Source organism: Tachypleus tridentatus, chromosome 9, assembly GCF_004210375.1.
Source record: "Tachypleus tridentatus isolate NWPU-2018 chromosome 9, ASM421037v1, whole genome shotgun sequence".
Taxonomy (NCBI): Eukaryota; Metazoa; Arthropoda; class Merostomata; order Xiphosura; family Limulidae; genus Tachypleus; species Tachypleus tridentatus.
This window is the reverse complement of record NC_134833.1, coordinates 102,152,115-102,176,257: the sequence shown is the minus strand read 5'-3', so window position 1 is coordinate 102,176,257 and position 24,143 is coordinate 102,152,115. Positions and strand designations below refer to the sequence as shown.

The following is a 24,143-nucleotide window of genomic DNA, read 5'->3' as shown; positions in this document are numbered from 1 at the left end:
CTCACGGACGAATGCATAGTGACAGTTGTAAAGTTTTGTGGAGGAGGAATAATGGTCTGAGGCTGTTTTTCATGGTTTGGGCTAGGCTCTTTAGTTCCAGTGAAGGAAAATCTTAATGCTACAGCATAGAATGCATTTTAGAGAATTGTGTGTTTCCAACTTTGTGGCAACAGTTTGGAGAAGGCCCTTTTTTGTTTCAGTGTGACATTGCTCTTGTGCGAAAAACGAGGTCCATAAAAACATGGTTTGCCAAGGCTGGTGTGGAAGAATTTGACTGGCCTGCACAGAGCCCTGACCTCAACCCCATCGAACACTTTGTGACGAATTGGAACGCCGACTGCGAGCCAGGCCTTCTCGCCCGACATCAATGTCCAACATCATTAATGTTCTTGTAGCTGAATAGAAGCGAATCCCCGCAGCCATGTTCTAAAATCTAGTGAAAAGTCTTCCCAGAAGAGTGGAAGCTGTTATAGCAGAAGAAAAGGGGGGGATCAACTCCATATTAATGCCCATGTTTTTGGAACGAGATGTTCAACAAGCACATATGAGTGTGATGGTCGGGTGTCCACAAACCTTTGGTCATGTAGTTTATGTTAAACATATTACTTTACGATAAAGCATTTCAAAACGTAACAATTAATTGTCGAATTATTTTTTTTTTAAATTTAGTAAGAGAGATAGCGTCAAAAACGTACAGAAACAATTTGAATCAAAATAGAAAGATTATATTTTCAGGCCTATAACTATGGATTAAAAAAAAGTGCAGGGACAAGGATGAAAGTCGTGTCTTCATTATTTTTTTAAACTACAAATCCCTATTCTGACTCTATTAAAATTGATAAGTACTGCAGACATAGAGTCAAAATAGGAATTTTGTAGACCCTATTTCCAGCCTTGTTTGTTTACTGTTTTTAGAACAACTAGCTGTTGGATTGAAAACATATTATCTGCTGAATAACTGATCAAATATCATAAAAAAATCTTTTTTATTGTGAAAATTTGAGTTCTGTCGAATTTGAAGCACAGAAAGACATGAGACATAAATTAAATGCAGTGAAACAACAGGTTTTTTTTATTTTTATAAACAACAGTTTAAAACAAAAAATCAAGAAAAATTAATATATCTCGTGGTGCCTTTATTGAATAACTCCAATTTCATCAAACTAGTATGAAATCTTAATGAAGTCAATCATATTCCAGACTGAGAAGACATCTCATTATATGCTGAAAAGAGAAATGTCATTCTTTTCACGTCTCAAGCGCTATCTGTGAATCTCACAGTACAAAAACAAAAGACATTATTTTTTCAAAGCATCACCTGGTTGCCAGTTGAAAATACCAATGTATACCTCAAGGTAGTATGCTATACTTTACAGGAATATTTACCACATAAAATGTTATAAGAAATCCTAGTTGAGTGACGTAGTTTCTGTCTACTATGTCAAAAGTTTAGTTTTGAAAAAGAAGAAAAAATATTGTTTGTTTGTTTGTTTGAATTTCGCTTAAAACTAAACAAGGGCAATCTGCGCTAGCCGTCCATAATTTAGCAGCATAAGACTAGAGGGAAGGCAGCTAGTCATCATCACCCACCGTCAACTCTCAGACTACGTTTTTACTGTGTCCTCGTACTACTATCAGTATAAATAAGTTGAATGTTAGTTAAGAGACTATTTCACCAATTCTAAAGCTACTGGTTAGCTTCCACGTTTTGAGGCTTTGAGTTGTAAACATCAGTCATGATATCAATTACAGTCTGGACCCATTAATGTAGTTTCTACTAGCGGGCTCCACTTGCTCTTAGAAGTAAAGTGGTTGGCTTGGTTGATATAGTGATTATAACATATTGTCGTGTATAGAAAGTTCTAGACCTCAGGCTGTATTATATAACAGAGTATGAAGACCAATTCATCTTGTCAAATAATCTTATAAAGTAACTAAAGTAGCCTGCATTGACTTTTACGGTTAAGAGGCAATTATTTAAAGCTGCAGATACCAGTGGTGGATACAAGATTTTTTGGTAGGGGAGGGATGATCGACTAAGTAACAGTGACTTAAACTTTTCCTTGTTACTGCAACGTAAATTTCATGGAATTAATTTAGAAACAAAGAAAAGAAACATATGACTATGAACTCTCATTTATTGATTTTATTCTAAAATATCAAGTTACAAGTAATCGTACAGCACTATACTGAATCACACAACATAGTGCATGTGACAATGAACTTTCATATACTCCTAAATAACATGTTACAAGTAAATATACAGCAAAAATATTCTAATTGAGATGATCAGTACTTTATATTTCTGAATTCCCATTAACCTACACAATTTTGGTGTGGCCAGTGGGGGGTGCATCCCCATCCCCCCCTCTGTATCCATCCCTGATAGACACAAATGCCATAGCCAACAGTGCAAAGCACATTTGTATATACGTTTGACTTGTTTCAATATAATATTTTAATTTTTAATGTTTTCATATATTATTTTGAAACAAGTGGACTGTGTATTGTTTGTTTACACCCTCTGTAAAGAATCCGGCCCATATATAAAACCTGACACAAACATTCAAACACTTCATTTGTTTTATAATAAATTAGCAATTACGGCAATTAGCTCATAAAAAATTAACAACCACGTTTGTAGGATAAGAAATGAAAAATTGGCAGTATACTTTTTTAGATTTAATTTTCTATTGGTGGAAATATAATTGTACTTGATATATAACATACGGTCCGTGAAAGAAGACGAAATAGTGTAAACTGATAATGGATAAGTACACAACTAACCATAATAATAATAATAATAATAATAATAATAATAATAATACTTGCTGCTCTACCTTTTCATCGTGGGCGATTTCATGAAGACTGGTAGTAAACAAACCTTTTGCTAAGGTTAATACAAGCAAAATGTATAAAGCGAAAACAAAGTACTTTGTATTGTTCATACTTCAACGTTAACAGGGTTAAAATACGGTTTAGCTTTCATTCAAAATATAGACGTATGTGAAACCATGATAACAGAAGGCTTTAACAAAACACAACTGAAAACATTCCAGTAATTTTGTCCTGCGAATTAAGGTACGCTATATAACACATACATACTTTTGCTTCGATTGCTGTTTTTTAACTATCTATTAAGTTTATGCATCGTGATATTACTAACAGAATTATTTATAGCGGAAGGATATGAAAATATCGGTACCATCAGCTAACCACAGAATAATGTATTTCTAATCGAGTATTTTCCAAAGCATGGTTTATCTACCAATGGTGACGTCAGGTGTGTGTATATAAATGCGACAACTGTAAAATAAACAACCTGGTTGTACTGCGATTAGATAACGAACGAATTTTCTTTGGCAGCTTTTCAAAGTAACATTCTTCTGTTAACTTGAAACAGATTAATTCATATGATCGTTCAGTTAATTCATTTTTCTGTGATTAAGCGGCAATTTCTGATGACGCTTTTCAATAAAGAAGTCCAGTAGAATTTGGAACACCAAAATGCTTGGAAAAATTAAAATAAGCTTGGCAAATTATTCGTGAGTTAGATTCTTTTGTAATGAACTGTAAACAAAGTCAAGCTTAATTAAACCTTGCTTTTGAAACTTTTTTATTTGGTATTCTTCAATAAGTACTATTTTAGCAAACAAATCATCAGAATAGTTTTCCAAAATGTACCAATAAAACTTATAAAGTAAGAGCTTTTAAAATGTTTTCATGTGAAGTATACAGGGTGTAGAAACATAATATCATTCTTAAATTTGGACTACCAATTCTTCCATTCGGTGCAGCACGATATATTAAGAATTTATAGCTTGTAATAAACGTTTTAATTTGAATTTACAAATACATTAAAAACCATTCCTGTATTATTTCAACAAAATAATAAGTTAATAATAAATGTAAGATGAGCATAACGTACGGGTTAGCGAGCTGGACTGCAGATGGAAAAGTCCATGGTTCGATTGTTTTTGAATTTCGCGTAAAGCTACACGAGAGTTATCTGCGCTAGCCGTCCCTAATTTAGCAGTGTAAGACTAGAGGGAAGGCAATTAGTTATCACCACCCACCGCCAACTTTTGGGCTACTCTTTTACCAACGAATAGTGGGATTGACCATAATATTATAACGTCCCCACCGCTGAAAGGGCAAACAAGTTTGGTGCGACGGGGATTCAAACCCGCGACCCTCAGATTACAAGTCGAACGCCTTAATCAGTTTGTCATGATGGGTCTCCATGGTTCGAGTCGCAACATGTTGCTGACTATGTTTCACATGTTCAGCCGTAGCAATATATTTGAATTTCAATAGCATAAGAGGCTTTTATGATTTTAAATACCAAATACTATATACTAGTAACACTATATAGATATTAGCTGTTGTCGGCAATCTCTCTTAAACAAGCGTTTATGGACTTAGGTAGCGAAAACCTCTGTAACTAGTAATCATATTAAATGGAAGCATTCATGGTGCAATCGCTTCTTTTAGAAAAACCTCATTCGTAGTGTGGTATCTGATGTTATATTCACTACTATATTGGATACTAAAATTTTAATAACTTCATTTTTGCGTGAAGTTTTAACATAGAACATTAGCCATGATAGCTCCTATCGTCCGAGATGCATATTGTTCCGGATCCTTCACCTAAGTTGACTTTTATGCCTTCTCGTTGGAAATATTTCTATAACGGTGCATATTTTATGTGAAAGTAAGTGATCGTTTTCACTGGGACTTTGAGGGTATGGTTTGTTTTTAACTTCGCGCAAAGATATTCAAGTGTTATTTGCGCTAGCCGTACCTAACTGAGCAGTGTAAGACTAGAAGGAAGGCAGCTAGTCACAACCACCCACCTTTTTACCAACAAATAGTGGAATTTACCGTTACATTATAACGCCCCCACAACTGAAAGGGCGAACATGTTTGGTGTGACGGGAGATTCGAACCCGCGACCCTCAGATTACGAATCGAGTTCCTTAACCACCTGACCATGCCGGGCCACTTCGAGGGTATAACCACCCTTATTTTACGAATGGAAAGATCAACAGTCAATTGGGTAGGAAGCTCTCTATCAAGACAAGAATTATCTTATTGTGCATATAATGCTATGTTTACTCAGCGTGTAACAATTATATTGTACACTTTAAGATAAACAAAGATTCTTAACATGTACAGAGAGAGCTTTCACTAATAAAAACGTCTTTCTCTAATAATATGGTATTTTATTATATACTGTATGCAGACTTTTTTCATTTATTTCAACTCACTTATAAGTCAAATAATTCAGACTTGCTCCTTAATATATTTTATATTGGATTTCCTGTTATTTTGTGGAATATGTCTAATCACTCTTTGGAGAAATCAATACACTGAAAAGTATTAAAAAATCATGGTGTTTAAATGTGTCCAAGTTGACACTTATTAACTAAATTATTGTGCACAATCAAAAACACTTTATGTAGGCATATGTACATACACAGAGGATGTTTGTTCAAAACTTCGGGCCCGGCATGGCCAGATGGTTAAGGTGTTCGACTCGTAATTCGAGGGTGGCAGATTCGAATCCCCGTCGCAACAAACATGCTTGCCCTTTTAGCATTGGGTGCGTTATAATGTGACGGTCAATCCCACTATTCGTTGGTAAAAGAGTAGCCCAAGAGTTGGTGACTTGTTGCCTTACCTCTACCCTTAACACTGCAAAATTAGAAACAGCTAGCGCAGATAGCTCTCGCGTAGTTTTATCCGAAATTTAAAAATAAAATAAATTTGAAGCTTCTACGTATTATCAAAATCCATGCCGCTACGTACAGTTATGCTGTATCTAATTAATATACTTCCTTTCAGTAGTGTGCTGCTTTCATAATCTATCTAATATAGGAGGGCGACAGCTTTTCACCACCTGTTTCAGCGCTATAATTGCTCAGAAATCCATAAGTACTACATTCAGCGATTTGATTTGTGCGTCGTAGTAAGAATTAATACATTTACTTATTTCACTCTCCAGATACTAAAGGTATGCAATAGTTTTGAATTTCGCGCAAAGCTACATGAGAGCTATCTGCGCTACCTGTCCCTAATTTTGCAGTGTAAGACTAGAAGGAAGGCAGCTAGTCATCACCATACACCGCCAACTCTTGGGTTACACTCTTTTACAAACGAATAGTAGGATTGACAGTCATGTTATATCGTTCTGTTTGGTGGGACAGTATGCAATATGAGAACCTTTGTTTACTAGTCATCTCTTCCCCAGTTGCTGTTTGTTAAACACACAAGTTTGCTATTAGTGAAAAATGTGAAGACCTTTTGCTCAATTGTATGTTACTGTTGTAAATACAGCGTTGTTTCTATTATGAAGTAACACAACTGTGCCAGTATTAAATCAGTCATATATCTTTTCTCGTATTTTTGGCATACTTATCTGTTTGCTAAGTGTACGTACATTGGACTATCATAGACTAAGGTATTAAGTACTGTATAGTTGAAATCAGATTTGGTTCTCTGTTTCCCATTTGTATTCCCTGTATGCTATTTGAATCTGTGTAAAGTGGACATACTATTTACAAACACACACACTGAGAAATTACAGTGGAGAGAGAGGGAAAATTTATGTAGTCTGCTCCTAGACCAAAGACTTTTGCTACAGATACAAAAAGTCATGTCTGCATTCCCAACTGTTACTTTGGTCTAAATAGTAGAGCAACAACTAGGGCATCCCCAAACTGTAAAACTTCCCTTTGTTAGTCTTCAGGAGAGGATAACCATTAGACTTGGTGTTCATTGCAACAAGACTGGAAAATCCTCTAAGAGTCTGCAACAGTCACTAATCAAAAGTGTTAAGACATAGTACTAGTTGAAGTTGCCAGAGTTTTAGATGCTACTGAATAATGAAATCGATTAGAAGTTACTATGCTATTATCAGTTGGAGTGGTGGGTATCTATCACAAGGAGACTGATAGTGAATGTTGCAATCACAAACCTGATATCTCCTGGATGCCACAGATAATAAAGAATCAAGAGATGACATGTACATAGTTATAATGCATTTTGCTGCTGATTTTATGCAAGGGAATTATAATATGGATACTGATTCTGTGAAGTGTATAAAAAAGGGATGATAAACAGTTTATTTGTTGACATTAATACAATAGTTGAGAAGCCAGAAATTGGTATCAGTGTCTGATACAAAGCAAATATATTCCCTGAAATTCTGAATTGTTGAAAAGGACCTGCACCACTTGTTCATCAAATTAATTACTTGTTTTAGATGGTTGCATTCAGAGATAAGTGATGAAATATATGATATTGAGATTAGATGGTTCAAGTTCTTAGTTTTATGGAGTACTTGATGAAGGAGCAGCTCAGTGACCCTAACACAATAATGACTGAACTGCACAGACGTCTTAACCCCATTAAGAACTGGGCAATACATAGAGCTGAGTTCAATGCTCAGCAGTGGGCAGTTCACAAAAAATTGGCTGTTTATGGAAATGAGCAGGTAGAAATGCTTAGATGGGAAGACATATTCTAATATGGCATTGTCAGATCACAAAGAGACTCAATGATCTGAGATGCTTACACATGAAATCATATTCCAAAATTGTGTTGAGGTAATGAGGAATCCTGTTTGCAAATTAGACTCCCAAGCAAGCTTATGCATAAATAACCTGAGTATCAAGAAACAAGGATATCATTAGGTTTGTATACTGATACTCATCTCTTAAATTACCAAGCAACTACATTGGCCCCTCAATACATACAATTCAAAACATTAATTTATTTTCAAATTTTTGAGACATAAATAATTTCAAGAAATTAGTTTACACTTTATAAATTACATCAAAAATACATGTACATACACACACTTTAGATCAATATCTAATAAAATTCAATCCTGGAAAAAAAGTACACTTTTATTTGATTCAGTAGTTTCCACAATTAACACTGTACACATCATAAAGTACAGAAGTTGAAACAGTTATAATAAACCAATATGGAAGATTACAGCAAGAGCTGGAACAACAAACCATTGAATACTGTTGTCAGTAGTCATTCAAGTAACAAGCATTTGGAATTAATGAGCAGGTCAGTAGAGGTGTTGATAATTATCAGAGTAATTAAATGACTGATAGCCATAGACAGATATACCCAGCAACATTAAATATTTAATTAATCTAATTTAGGTCATACATTTACAAAAAATCTTAATCAAAAAATGACAGCCATCAACTATCCCAGTTCATGTACAATAAGAAGTAAGCATAACCATCATTTAGTCACTCACTCATCCTTCCCAATTCCATTTTTACAAAGGTACTTCCTACAGGTATTGTGCAAATACCATCTTCTGCTTATATTTGAAGTACTATAAACCATGATCTGTGATAGATACTATCACATTTTGTATGCACAATAACCATAAAAATTCAGTTGGTAGGATCTGTTACATTCTTTTACTGAGTGTTATACAGTGTCAATATTTCTCTAAAGCCTTCATGGATTTCAACAAAATCTTATAAAACAAGTTGAGTTAATATATTACAGTAACACAATAATCAACAATATCCCAGTGTTTGCTGTCTCTACTAAGATATCTTCAGTGCAGAATTGTTAAGATGTAACATGTTACTAAAGTAAAAGAAAACTGTACACAACAAACGTTTAACTTCTACCTTTAACCTAAAAAGGTCAGTAAGATCCAATTTTGCTGGACATAAGAAAATTAAAAAAAAAAGGTAACAAACTGTTCCACATTTTGAACCATAAGTCATTCAGATATATATCAACTGCTATTATTTGTGTTACACTATACATTCCAAACACAGGATGTCAAATTCTTGAACATTTGATACACAAGTGCATAATTACATTGTTAACAAAAATACAAATTTTGTTTAATCATCGTGTGCTCAAGATGCCAAGTTCAAAAACAGGGGCATACAGACTATAAGAATATATACATGAAGTCTATTCATTGCATGCTCCCACAGTATATATTTCATACATGTACAAAAGTGAATCAGCCAAGAAACTGCAGAAATTGAGTCATGAGGTTTCAACAAGTGAACACTGTTACACAAATTTCATGTTCTCTAATCACAAAGTGTTCATAAGTTGACACTTCTGAAGAACACATGCACACTGTCTAAAAACTGAATGGCATTAAAGTGGTCAAATCTATATCATACACAAGTACACTATGTTAAGAAAATTTGTATATCTTTATATCCAGGGTTTCTCCAATCAGTTACTTCTAATGCACATGGTATACATGTATTTTTATACACGGCCAAAAAAAGACTATTAAAAACTGCATGTTTATTATTACTTGATGTCCAAGTGGTTAACTTTCAATTCACAAGTATCCAAACTATGAAACTGTACAGCTTTTTCGACACTGTAGGTTTATGTGGTCACATTGTTGGTGGCTTTTTCTGGCAATTTTTTCCTTTTGTAATGCTGAATGTTGTGCCCTTGTCTTATATGATGTCATAGAATAAGATTTCAAACAGGACTTAAGAGCCTGTGGCAGAGGAAGTTGTTCGATGCTATAAACTGTTGTTCGAGTCACAATTGTCCGGCAACAGAGTTCTTGAAGGGTCAGAACTGCTCAATAGAAAATAAAAATTGAGCTATAAGTATCATTCTCAGCACATTTGTGACTTGTTTAAAATATTATACAAAAATTAACAAAACTTAAGTGTAACGAATTAAACAATTAATAAAAACTCACAAATGCTTGAAAATATAGTAATTACAGTAAGTACATATACAAGTCCATTGTGTTCACTAACAACTATTTTGAGAATCCATTGTTTTCAAATACATATAATATAATATGCAACTAGTTAAATTTTGTTTGAAATTAGTAAAATTAAGGTAGCATATGTCCTTTACATAGCATTTAGGTCTTGGCCTTTTTATCAGAAATAGAACACATTCACAGTATGATTTTTGTTGGAAAATATATTGAAATATGGACAAGGACATTCTGGCACATGCCGTATAACATCACCATTGTGGTTAGGATGCATATTATAAAAATAAATACAAAAGAAATGTATTATGTTCCTGTTAACTTCTAGAAACATGAATGAATGCTTCTAAATATGGGTTCAGACTTTGATGTGATGCAAAGAATCAGTTTGAACTGAGGAAAATGTTAAAAGTAAAGGGATAAGGGATTCAAAATATGCAAACAATTAATTGATAATATTTTGACATTTAAAGGGTATATGCTACCTTAAATCACTGTTGATATGAATATAAAGTTAAAGGATGAATTATTATTATACTTATTACAAATCTATAGCTTAACTTGAACAATAACTAAATTTAACATTTTAATAGAACCTCTCTCAACCAGAGATACCTCAGTGGCAGAAAATGGATTAAAAAAAATCTAGGATTTGAAAACTTTTGGCAAAAGGTATACTGGATTGAAACAGAATGAGATCACAAATTATTGTTTGCAAATTGGACAAAAATTGATTTAGTTATGACTGGCAACATTATCATCAGAAACCCCATAGTTAAACAGTACTTGTTATTAGGTAACTGACAGGTCCAATACACAAACTCATTTTGTTCTTTACTGTTTCTGTTTTTCACACTGGAGTCCAATAGATCTTCAGCAGACAGCTCCAAGCCCTACTGACAATGGCTAAAATTTTGATAATCTTTAGCATGTATTATCAATTTCCATATTTCATTAATTATCTCTATGTGGGAGGTTCCAAGATAGTTGGTCAACTTGCAAACTGTGATGCAACTCTTTAGAATGCAGTCATGATGGGTTTTTGACAGCTCTTGTTGAAACAAATCCATCTATTAAACCCAAAGATGTTGTGGTGACTCAAAAATTCCTTCTGATGGAAGGCTATTAAGCTGATATACTTACCATCCTTGTAGTAGCCTTCCTCCATCAGAACAAGGTCTCTAATATATATGTAATGCTTTCCAAGAAACAATTACTGAAATTTCTTATTACTTCTTTAAATTTGGTTTATTTACAAAAAATGAAATTACACTCTTTTTAAGATAAAAGTATTTTAATATTATAAACATGGCTATGATATTGAAAACACGTGACAACAATTATTTAAATACAGCTACAGCTAAGCTTTAACAACTTATATTCCCACTCAACAAATATGAAGTCTGTAAATTACTTCTGCAGGAACAACTAATAGAATTGGTTACACTGAAAACATTCACATGCTTACTAGTTATCTGGCATTTTGGTCTAGTTTGGTTTCAATCTACATTTGCCTCTAAAGAAAGCAACACCATAAAGTAAGTAGGCCAAGTTCAGTACCAGATACTGGACAGTGCACTTCCAAAATGAACACAGTGATTTCTTTCCCATAAATTTCACAATATGTATTAACCATAGACTAACAACAAGAAGCAACAGGTTAAATCTGTGTTTAGTCAACTAAAGCAGTTACCTATTTTTTTAAATTAAAAATATTTAATCTTGAGAGTATGAATAAGAAAGAAAATTAACCCAATGGACATGGGAGGGTCAAAGTGGCCATGCTATAACCTTTTTACAGACTTACATTAAAAATTTAAATTATTTTATTTTTAATGTATGTTAATAAACTTAGTATTAAAACTTAGTTCATAATTTAGATTTCTACATTATCTACATTTTCAACTTGAACACAGAATATTTAAACAAATTTTCAATCTGTGCCTCTGACTCGTATGATGCAGTTGCACTGTTGTTTCCAATTTTATTCTTTCTCTTATAGGGGTTCAGATTGTTTAACCAATCAGAAACCCATGCTATAGATACTGATAAAGCAAAATGTAACCTCTTTGTGCCTTATTGAAATATAACTATTTGTCCAACTAACAATGAGATTCCCCTCACATCCTCTACTTTTTAAAGAAATATTTGTAATTCCCTCTGATGTTGCTACTAAGTATGTTTATAACCAATAAAAAGAGCATATTCTAAATTTGTTAGTCATACAATTGATTTGCATAGATAAAACTACGATATGTTAAGCTAAAACTGTTGTTGCTCCAAGCAGTAATGGAATCTTTTAATCCATTTGTAGGTTTTTTTTTGTTTGTTAAAGAAAAAGCTACACAATAGGCTATCTGTACTGTGCCCACCAGGTGTACTGAAATTCACTTTTTAAAATTATAGGCCCTCAGACTTAATGCTAGGAGGCTTATAGGTTAGTTTAAAAAGTCAGATAAATGTAATAATTTTGGGACTATTCATTACTGTATGTGTTTTTGTGTTATAGAGATACATATTTGAAAATTATGAATTATTTTGGATACCCATCACAGTGAGATAAATTAGGCTTACTAAATCACATACCTGAAGGGAAAAGCATCAAGTATGAAATTAGTGTTAAACTTCTTGGTTTTATTACTTTATATATATTTTACCAAAAGATAATAAAATGTGATGATTTACAAACTTAAGTTTAATAGCACAAATTAAATGGAAAAACAAAACATTTTTGTAATTTTAGTTTCTTGGAAGAACATGTGTGGACTACCTTCTCGAGATGCAACTCTATAGTATGTTTACACCAAGTTCTTTCCAAAATATTTATTGCTTTACTATACTAATTAGATACAATAATAATACAACAAAATTAAATGAGAGCATTTATGAAAAGGTTAAGAAACCTAAAGTATCAGGATAAAGATTACAGTTTCTTACATTCTGTCATTTTAAATCATATTTTTCAAACTTTTTTTATTCACTCTGCATAATTCTGCTTCAGTCTATGTTAGGACAGAGTAAAATAGATAAATGTTTACCAAAATAACTTTTGTATATTAATTCAGGAGATTCTTAAGGTCATGAAATATAAAAGCTGTAAGACAAATAGAATTATTTTTATTCTCAGTATGAATATCACCCTTCACTAAGATACTCAAGTAAAGGCTTTTTAAATTCACACATTTTCAGTAGAAACATCTTATTAAACTTTTGTTTTGTGTGTAAAGTGTACTTGTAATGTTTACTGATAGCTTGCCAATTTTTGTGAAGACTGAGTATTTTCAGAGGTTGTATAATTTCATGATTACATTGTATTTACAAGGTCATTCACAGAGTTCCACCTTTATAGTTTCAATAAAAATATATCCTTCTCCCTTTCATCTGTACCAAACACCCTGAGTCTGAGTTTATTTCACATAGCTCAGTTCCCAAATGAGTGTCAAAAAGTGTCACTACAGCTTCAATCTCTTTTTTCACACATTCTCAGCCTCAAAAGTTACAGCTTGCAATCCCATACATCCTACATGATAATGTATGTAACATTAGCAATATTACAATGGGCATGTTAATACCTTGTATAAGTTGCCTCACTTGAAATTTAAAAAGAATATTTGAACAATAATGACTAGTCTTGCATTGATGTAACACTACAAATTATGAAAATTTCTTCCACAAATGCTGTAATTAAAAGCTTCAATCCTGTTTTAGCTCAAACAGTAAGCAGACAGCTCAAACACAACAAAACTTGTTTATTAAGTTAGAGTAATAAAAAAATTCTATGTACTACAACTGAAGAACCCAAAGTTAAAATAAAAGTACTTTTATATTTATCTGGAATTTAAAGGTAGTTTTCTCTTATTTTATTATCAAAATGTGAAAATCCATCCTGCATGCACTACAAATTCTGAAAAATAAAACAAAAAACAAACTTGGTATTACTCACAGGTACAACAAAAATACTGAAATTAATCAGTTGAATAATAACCAAGTTTTATACATTTTTACTTAAAGAAGGATGACATCTTATTGGAGCTCTTCTTCAGCTCATACAGTTTACAAGAAAAACATGTAAAAAACTCAAAAAACTTGTATTTGGAAAATTGAGTGTGAAAATTCTAAACAAAATTATATTATGTAAAAATTACAAATCATGAAAAGATAAAACAAATAGCAATTAAAACAAAAAAGTAGAAATCTATATGCAAAAAAAATTCATTTAAACCAGATGGCTCTAGGGTTCCCAGATTGTATATTAATATCTTATCCAGTTGTTCTATTTTTGTGAATGTTTGTTGGATCACTATTAAGTGAAAGAATCAAAGTACTCAACTGTTGTGGTTGTTGATGGTGAAATATTTGGCTATAGGTGCATCTTGCTTCTGTATTTTAATACGGTTTAGACACTCCCATGTTTTTTGATTTTGATTTATAATCAGTAGCATAACTATAGTTTTCATAGCTGTAAAAATTGTAAGGTATTGACTTTCTGTTACAGTATGGGTGAAAAAATTTAAAATGTAGATACGTGTGAATGTGTTTTTTTGTAATGTGTACTACTGGTCAGATGGTTGTTTTGTATGTATGTGTTAAAGTTGAGAAAGGGGATTATTGTGTTGGATATTTCCTAAGTAAATTCTAAATATTTTTATAGTATAAGCAATTTCACATTTCTAATGCATGTGTACATTACATTATAGTTGTAAAACACAGTTTAATTAAGTGTGAAGTAAACTTACTTTAATAGCTATATCAAGACAAGAGTAACAAAACTGGACTTTACCACTCCTACAAGTGGTTATTAGTTAAGGTATTTTCTTTCAAGATATGGTTATCTATATTAAGGTGTTGTTTATCAGACTAAGATAACAGTCATAAGCTGCCACTTTCCATATGTGATGTTCTATGATGACTCATAGTTGTATGGTGTGTGAAGCAGTGTACTTGTTTAAACTACTTAATGTTTTATGAAAGTCAACTTTGGATGATTTATCACATGGATAAGAGCATGACCAAGTTCTTTGCAGGTATATCAATCTTACATACTACATGTGCATGTAGATCATGTAGATCAAGTAATTTGTCTATACTTAAACAAAACTTTATTATTATTATAATACAGTATTCAAGTAGCATTTTATAAACTTCTCCTAAAAAACAGGAATATATTTATATATATATATATATATATAGACTCAGCCTAAAGCAATATACAATGCATTTAAAGGACTAAGGATATGACAATACATTAACCAGTCAGTATCTGTTGTTTTTTCATTTATGATTGTAAAATCGTAACATGCTGTTTTCATATTGAACATGGTTATCACTGATTTATGAAAACGTGTTCACTGGAAGTATTAAAATAACTGTTATTAACTTAAACTGCTACTAGGTACATGGGTAAGACTACTAGTTACACAACTTTCTTGACTAGTTCAATGTCATTCTATTTAAAGTTGAGAATAACATTAAGTAGACAAAACTTAACAAGGTTGTTAGTTACACATGTTGAGTTTCTAGCTAAAAGCTGTCATTGTTAAAAATACAGCTCTAATGAGTTTGACAGCATTGCACTTAAAACCTAAGGCCCTCACGTAATATGCTGACACTCAGACTCTTGTTTGAGTGGATAATACAATTATGGATATGGCACAACTAACACAAGATTAAGAGAGTGAAATAATAAAAACATGAAGTTCCAATACCAGTATATTGTATTTTAGTGAGTCTATCACATAATCTACTTAACTTTTGCTTTTTTCTCTCTTCTTTAGCTTGCAACATGAAACAAAGACCAAACTCAGTTTTAAGCTTTATCAACTTTACTAGTTAGATCAAAAGCAGGAAAAAGAGAAATGTGAATGTTAGATTTAAATGAAAAGCAATAAGCTTAAATATTGTGTTTCACAACTGAAGATACTGAGGTAGGTGTATATAAAAATACAAAACCTAATAGTGGCAAATAAAAATAACATTAACTGGTTGTTTGTTCATTTTGCTTGATCTAAACATAGTAGAAATTGTGTTGTGGTAAAAAGACCAGGTAAATACATCCTCAGTGTCAATATAAAAAATAATTTACCTTTATTACTTCTCCACAGTCTCTCCATTCCATTTCGTTGGAGAGCCATCCTTGACAACTCTACAAATGATTCTCTGATGTTATAGTTACACAAGGGGCTGACTTCAAAGAAAACCATGTTGTTCTTGAAAGCATAAGTTTCTGCTGTGAGTTCATTCACCTGGCGCTTAAATGCTAGATGAAGTCTGTTACCAATGAGGATCTTTGGTACACCTGGAGCATGCTATAATAAATATTATTATTTACTAATAGTAAAATTATCAAAGAAAATCTACTGCAAGGTAACATGACTTTTCAAAACGTTGACTGTATCAACTGATTTCTTTTCTGTTTACTTCAGCAATACACTACACTCTGAATGCATAAAACTGACGAGTAATCTTGCATATGATCTTTGCGATGAGCTTGGTATAATATACACAAGTTCGTATACACATTTGCACATTAAGTATTTATACTCTAACTGTTGATGCAGTGTATCTGAACCAAATTTAAAAGATTTAGTAAACACTGCATCTTTTGTACACAAAAAATCAAATTTTTAATGAAGTATTTTTACTAAAGATTTGTTTGTAAAAATATTAAGTCTGTTTTGTTACTAGTCCAAATGCAAAGTGATTGGCATGATTAAAAACTGTTCTTTGTTCCAATACTCTCAAATATTAATTGTTAAATTCCTCAAACCATCTAAACACATTTCAAATGTTTGTTTTCAATAAGACTTTATATTTTGTCTGTTATTTTATCTAACTAATTATGTGGGGTCTGTAAATAAGAAAATAATTATAAATAGGCTTTTCTCCTTCTACAATTATAAATTATAAAACAAAAATACACATTTTTGGTATAAATAGCTTTAGTTTTGTAACATTATATATTTATTATACTGACCTTCCAGACACGTCTGACCAACATTATATAATTTGCATTGATGTAGTACTCTTATAACCATATCTAATAACATAAAACTGACCTTTAGTTTTTACAAAGTGACCTCGTCTTTGCTGTATTTCAGTAGACTAGTATTTTGTAATATATGGTCACATTTGAATTATTATACATTACATGTATGTGCGTATATTATTACTATATAGAAAAATTATTAAACTTTACTTAAAATTTAGAACAGTAAATAAAGAAGTAAAGTAAATCATTGTCTCTTCTAGCTATGACCTTTGTACTCAGTTGCTGCTCACTGTAGGTTGCTAAGCCTCTAAAATTTTGCATGTGGAGAATATGAAACTACACACACACACACACACACAGCTGAATAACAAAAAAAAATTTATTATATCAATTCCATACAATTCTACTGTAATTTGTCAAGCTTACTAAGCTGTATTCAGGTAAAAAAACAAAAAAAACTTTGAGCAGTTTAAAGGCAACACACCTCCTTGAAATCTTGCTTTGAAAGAACAAGGTGGTCTTCTGAAACATTAAAATGACTCAGAAAACCACTAGAGGGACATTCTAAGCTGTTCACTGATTATTCACATCATATATTGAAGTAAGTTTATATAATGGACAGTTTCCAAAAATTGTGTTTGATTTGGTACAGAAGCAATATCTCAGTAAGATGAAAAGTTCTTGTTTTATATTGTCAGTATTGGTAACTTAAGTTCATAATTCACACAAAACTATACGACTTAGTATTTTGACATCATAAACATCTAATGTGAACTGGTGCTGCATTCATCATACCATATGGCTCATAAAAATCAATTTTTGTGTTATTTTAATACTTACTTTTAAATTAAGAAATTTACTACTAAGTAGTACTAAATTTTGAATTATAATCTACACTCTGATATAATGTTTTTACTGACATAAATTCATAAAATAGAAGTTGAATAAAAGTTTGAATGGAAGTCAACAAACGAAATGATGTGGTCTTTGGTCCACGACCTGTTGCAATAGGATTAAGATAAAACCAGGTTCATTAAAAACTTAACTAAGCAAGTTTGGTACATTTTCTCAAACTTGAACCAATGATGTTTTCAATTACAACATAAATATGAGAGGTTGTGTTACTGCAAATCATTGCCTGTATGCACAAAACTGGCACATTATGTAGACAATTTATTATTGTGTTTGTCATCTCTTAAATTTTGAATGTCAGATAGTTTCCCAGATATGACAGATCTGCCAAAGAGTGTACAGTTTACAGAAGAATATATTGGGTTTTAATCTCAGTGAACATATTCATGCTTCAGTGTTTTTATCAATCATACTTTGATGAATTCTACTATTTTCTATGGCCTAAATTGATGTATACCCATATTTTAGCAAATTGCTGTGGTTGTGGCACCTACTAAGGGTGGTTTCTTTTATCCAAAACTCCTTTAAAATTTATAAAGTAGTCTTGCCTCAAAGAAGACCATCCATGTAGTTAACCTGTTGACAATCATGGTGGAAGGACCTATTCAACTTGTTTTCAACTAAAGTCAAACCATTGAAATTATAAAAGCAAGGAGCATTGAAAGTTTTTAGCCTTCAACAAAATACAGTGTAATCAACTACAGTGCAAGTGCTTTTCTTTATATATGCTCCATTAAAATTTTTTAACCATACACAGACATGATATATTAGTATGCATACAATTTTTGTTACCTGTAAGTTCACTGTACACATTTCTTAGTCTAAACATAACATTTGATTATATACTATATAAACAAAACTAGCATGCTTTCTTGTATGTGAAATGCACAAGTTTCTACCACTTTACAATTCTGTTAGTGTTGCACAATACAATCACAAATATTAATATTTAATCAATCTGTTGCACTTACATGAGTGATAGCTGGCACACATACACAAGAGAAAAAACAAGTACAAACTAAGCTTGTTATTTGTACTATATATTATGCATCTTCTTATACAAAAAAGAAAATGTGATCTTGGTTTTGTTTAGAATTCTGTAAAGAATTATACGATGATTACCTATGTTAACCATTCATAATTTAGCAGTGGTAGACTAGCATGAAGACAACTAGCCAACACCCCCTACAAAACTCGAGTTACTCTTTTATAGCAAACAGTGGGATTCACGATAACATTATAACATTCCAAAGTTGAAAGACCGAGCACGTTTGATGATAGGTATTTGAACCTGCGAGTGTCAGATTGCAATTCAGGTGCCTAACCAAGTGAAAAAAAAAAAAAAAGTAACATGTTTTTGTAGTGTTTTACTATATAACAACTGATGAAAAATATTCTTATATTAAAACAATTTTATATACTATATGAAAATAATTTATATATCTAAAACAATGTATTATAAATTACCTTTTTGTTCTCAATTTGATACAGTAGAAATATATTTTTGTGTCAAGATTTAATGTTTACTACATATGTAAAAGCTACTAAGCATACAAAGAAACATGATAATGCAACCTTTTTTCCTTTATTTTAGTGCAGTATCCACAAGTTTTATCTTTAGAAAAGTTATTGATATATTATGACAAACTGTTGTTCAGTATTTTTTAACCAAAAATTAAAATTGCTACATGATTCCCATATCACTTGAGATATTTAACCAAGAAATGTTTTTTCTCAATGTCAATATACAGAATGATAAACTTATTTTAAATGAGTATATTGTATTTTTTCACATTTAGAAAATCATTAAAGTTAGTATAACAAATGTTTTAATTTCCCTTTATCTTAAACATTTTGTCATAAAAAAATTGTAAAAAAAGCAATATAACCATGTTACCTTCTTCCATAATCAGTTTCCCTCTACAATTTCTTAAAGAATCAATATATTACTCAATTTTATTTTTTACACTTAACTCACGCATCATTAAATTTGATGTTCCAACCAAAACTTCACAATTTCTCTTAAGCCTTTATGACAAGTTTTTTTTTTAAAGCAAATCTCAGCAATTTCTATTTATATTCTTATATGTTGTACATTTATCATATATTACTCTAATAACCCCCATTTTCCTAGTCTAGTGATATCACTTCATTGAAACTTTCATCTCATTTCAAACAAATAAAACAAAAATCCTGTTTTATCATTAACACTGTCTATAGCAAAGACCTTAATATTTGCAAAAGAAACATCTACACAGCCTCTGTCTAGCAAAAACTCTGGAACAATTACATCTAATGTAGTAAACACTACAAAAATTTCCAACTCTATCAAATTATTGCAAAACTTTCTAGTTTTAGTGCAAAAGTACCTTACTTTCAACAATCCTGTCACAGGCTGTCAATTTTATCAACCAATCCATTCACTTCATTCTTCCAAAATCCATGACACAAACACCTATGGTTAAATAAATTCCCTCAACTCCATCTAATTTTAATTTAAATAATCCCTCTAGAAATAAAAGCATCCTAAATCACTATTAGGTAAGTTGCTTAAGTTATAACCATTATTTGACAAATCTCTCACTTGCTTAATTTAAAGCTTGAACTACACAATTAATTTATCTATTCATCCAAACGTAGCCTCTATTTTCTATTGTTTAATCTTTGCACCCTACTTAAAATTTCTTTTTCTGACCTAACATGTGGAGAAACCCCAAAAAGCAAGAGGACAATCTCTGTCACTACAGCCTTGAAATAGCTCTTGTAGCAAATAAATAACTTTTCAGATGTGACATTACTAAAAGCCAATATGCAATGTTTAAAAAAAAAAAAAACCATCTGAGGATCACACTGTCTTAATTAGTTCTTGTCAAGATACTAACTACCATCTCTGTAACATCCAGCACCTGGTATACAAATTTTAGTATCTTAATTCTTGTAACAATAACAACTACCACTCTCTCTAACATCCCACATCTTGCATACAAATTCTATTGTTTTAATTAGTTCTTGTCATAATACTTAATATAATGTGAAGAATGAGAAAAGTCAATCCACATTATCTGCCTGGGTGATGTGTTCATCTAAATTTTAGAATAAGTGAATTTGTTATTGAATGTGTTCAACATGGGTTTAACACAAACATTAATATTTCAAAATAATTATAAATCAGTTATATTTCCTTTATTTTTCTTGTAAAAACCTTAAAGATTTATTTCTCCTTCTGACTGAAGAAAGTGATCTGAAAACAGCTAAGACCATGCTTTCAAGTAGCATTAATATGTGAGAGTGAATAAGAAAAATATCCAAGTAGCATTCATATTTGGTTAAATGAAAATTCAATGCAAACTCCATGGTCCATGGATGAGACTATCAATGACAATATACATAAAAAAGAAGCATTTACACATGAATTATTACTTGAATCAATGGTTACAATCTTTGAAATACTATGTTTACTGTTAGTGTACTCATAAGAAGCTAAACAGCATATGCTCACCTCTTCCACTTCTAGAAGCCAGCGATCAATTCCATCAAATGACCACTTGTTTGTGATGTCATACACTAAAATAATTCCCTGAGTAAATAAACAAATGAAAATTCAATGAATATTATTTATAAAATCCATATATATATTGTAAGAATTTAATAAAACAAATTTTATATGTTTCACAAAGGCAACGTTTTGATGGAGTGAGTACTACTAAATTTAACCTCAATTTGATAAGTATATTAGGCCAGTACATGTTATTCATTCCAAAGTCTTTTAGCAAAAACTACATTAATTTACATGTAAAAAAGTTTGGAAATCTCCAGGTTTTGTAATTAACAAATTTTGCTAATTGAACTACTTGAATGATTTTGCTGGAAACAGTTTTCAGAAATAAATTTAAAGTATGGATGGATGTATACAATGATTTATGTATGCAGCCAAACTCACTTGAGCACCTCGAGAATATGACCGAATAATAGTAGAAAATCTTCCTTGACCTGATGTATCCCTTGAAAAATAAAAAATGTTTTGTGAAATACACAAATAATCACTATGACAATCTACCATGCATCTATGTGAGTATTAGGTAATGTATTTTAAAATAAATCAATACATTATTGTATGTAACATTTAAGTAGATATTAAAATTATATCACACAAAAAAGCTGCAATACACCTAGGTTTATGATGTGCAACACTGGAAACATAACTGAACACTGTCTTTCATATTTCTTCCTGTAAACTATACTACACAAAATAATTAAAGATAACCAGAATTTGTAATATCATAGCTATGTCAAGAACACCACTGTTATAAAATATTGCCAATCATTACCCTCAATTCACAGTTAGTGAAATAAGCTGTACATGTTGTATGATATGAACTGCAAGTTGTTGGTCATTCATCACATTCTCCCTTTCTCTAAAATAAAATGTCACAGACAGCTGCCCCAATTATCACTTTATAGTGAATCACAAAGTCTAAAATGCTTTAAATTATCCAAGATCCGTAATGTAGCTAGACCTCAGAGAAGTCATGAATGTTTCACTTAATGAAATGAGTCATAAGAAGAATGGAAGTTAGCCACATACTTTAAATGCATTACAAAAGTCTAAAAATGTCATGATCAGAATTTGGAACCATTTTCAAACCAATGGTAAAGTTACCTGAACATGTGGACAAGAACATTACTATTTCTGGCCCATTTCAACTGTAGAGTGCCTGCTCTGACACTGAATCCGAGTTTTGTTGTCACGATGGATGTGTCAACATACAAGTGGTTAGGAAAAAAAATGTCAAAAGACTAGCCCACATGGCAAATGCCCAGTGAGGTTATTTCACTCACAGTTTGCCAGCAATGGTGTCAAGAATACACATGCTAAGTTAATGAAATAGGAAGCAATATTATTTTCATCAGCAAGTAATTTGCATTTCACTCCAACGAAAAAAAAATGAGCACATTAATCTAGAAAAAGTCTGGAGCTAGAACCAGCACACAATTCTTTAAAGGTACATTCAAACTGTACCCTTAATGCAGAGGTTCCCAACCGGTGGGTCGCGACCCCCAGGGGGTCGCGAAGCCTTGTTAGAAGTAGCTTGGGATAACATTAATTTTATTTCATCAATTACATTTTCATGCTCTTACATTTTTTTTGTTTGTTTAGGTACAAAGCAAAACGTGTGCTATGTTAGTTCAATGTCATTAGTTGATATTATGGGTGTATGTATGCGTGCCTGTGAGTGAATGTGTATGTGTCTGTAACTGTATGTATGTATGTATGTATGTATGTATGTATGTACGTACCAGTGAGTAGCGAGTATGTGAGTGCATGCGCATGTACATATGCTTGTGTGTCTGTTTAGCTGTAATTAAGTGTGTGCGTGCGTGTGTGCGCTCGCTGTCGACACGCGAGTCACATGTCCGTTGATGATTGGTGGATGACGAATCGCGTGATTGGTCACGCTCCCTTCCCTCCCAATACTTACCCCATCATTACTCTACCTGCACCCCCCCCACAAGTAATCAGTATAAGATCTACAGTTGCCAAAGCGTTCATTATTCAACATTTTTATTTTATTTTAACAAGGAGATAAGTAAGCAGTAGAGGTGAGTTGTGTCCATGGCTAAACGGCGCAGATACTCAGAATGCTACCTCAACATTGGCTTCACCACTGTGCTTGCCAACGACGGCATCGAGAAACCACAGTGTGTTTTGTGCCATACTGTCCTGAGTGCAGAGTCAATGAAACTCAAGCGTCATCTCGAGACGAAACGTCCAGAACATGCAGGGTTTGGATTTCTTCAAACGGCATGAACGGTGTCTTAAAAGCCAAAGAATCGATAGAAGTGGGTTGTTTCAGCAGCAGAGTGCAGCCGTAGTGGAAGCTTCATATGAGATTGCATTCGAAATTGCTAAACAAGAAAAGCCTCACACGATTGGAGAAACACTTCTTAAACCCTGCATGATGAAAGCAGTAAATCTTATTCTTGGAGAAGCCAGTGCAAAGAAGATGCAGCAAGTATCCCTGTCACACAATACTATACAGAGGTGCATTTTTAAAATGTCTATGGATGTGAAGGAACAGGTTTTGACTGAAACCAAGGGTTCCCCTTTGTTCTCCTTTCAGCTCGACGAGTTAACAGATGTAAGTTCATGTTCTCAGTTGCTTGTCTTAGTGAGATACATTAATTCAGGTGACATCAAAGGCAATTCTTATTCTGCAGTGCACTTGAAACCACAACAAAGCTGATGATGTCATGGAAAAGTTAACTTTTTTCAAGGCGAAGATCTTCAATGGGAAAACGTGTGTGGGGTTTGTGCGGATGGGGTACCAGCTATGCTGGGATCGAAATCAGGATTCCAGTCGAGAGTGAAGAAGCTAGCACCTCAAGCAAGGGCATCCACTGCATGATTCACCAATATGCTCGCCAGTAAGACTCTCTGCCTCTCTGCAGGAAGTGCTTGAATCTGTAATCAAAATTGTAAATTAT

General features: G+C 32.3%; 2 protein-coding genes across 6 annotated transcripts in view; both read right to left on the bottom strand.

The window, feature by feature from the left end:
* Window positions 1-5,606, bottom strand: part of LOC143225911 (uncharacterized) — a 70,580-nt gene extending 64,974 nt beyond the window's left edge. Inside the window, exon 1 of one of the 2 annotated variants that reach the window (XM_076456111.1) lies at window positions 2,841-5,606. In XM_076456111.1, coding sequence (XP_076312226.1) covers window positions 2,841-2,948 — 108 coding nt within the window. In that variant the 5' untranslated portion in view covers window positions 2,949-5,606. The remainder of the gene's footprint in view (window positions 1-2,840) is intronic. The other variant, XM_076456112.1, reaches the window with a different exon arrangement.
* A 2,151-nt stretch (window positions 5,607-7,757) lies between these two features.
* The window catches only part of Rab40 (RAS oncogene family member Rab40), a 40,464-nt gene continuing 24,078 nt past the window's right edge, over window positions 7,758-24,143 (bottom strand). For all 4 annotated transcript variants that reach the window (XM_076456120.1, XM_076456116.1, XM_076456117.1 and 1 more), the window contains exons 4-7: window positions 21,598-21,658; window positions 21,157-21,234; window positions 15,840-16,062; window positions 7,758-9,606 (exon numbers count right to left, since the gene is read on the bottom strand). In XM_076456120.1, coding sequence (XP_076312235.1) covers window positions 9,371-9,606; window positions 15,840-16,062; window positions 21,157-21,234; window positions 21,598-21,658 — 598 coding nt within the window. In that variant the 3' untranslated portion in view covers window positions 7,758-9,370. The remainder of the gene's footprint in view (window positions 9,607-15,839; window positions 16,063-21,156; window positions 21,235-21,597; window positions 21,659-24,143) is intronic.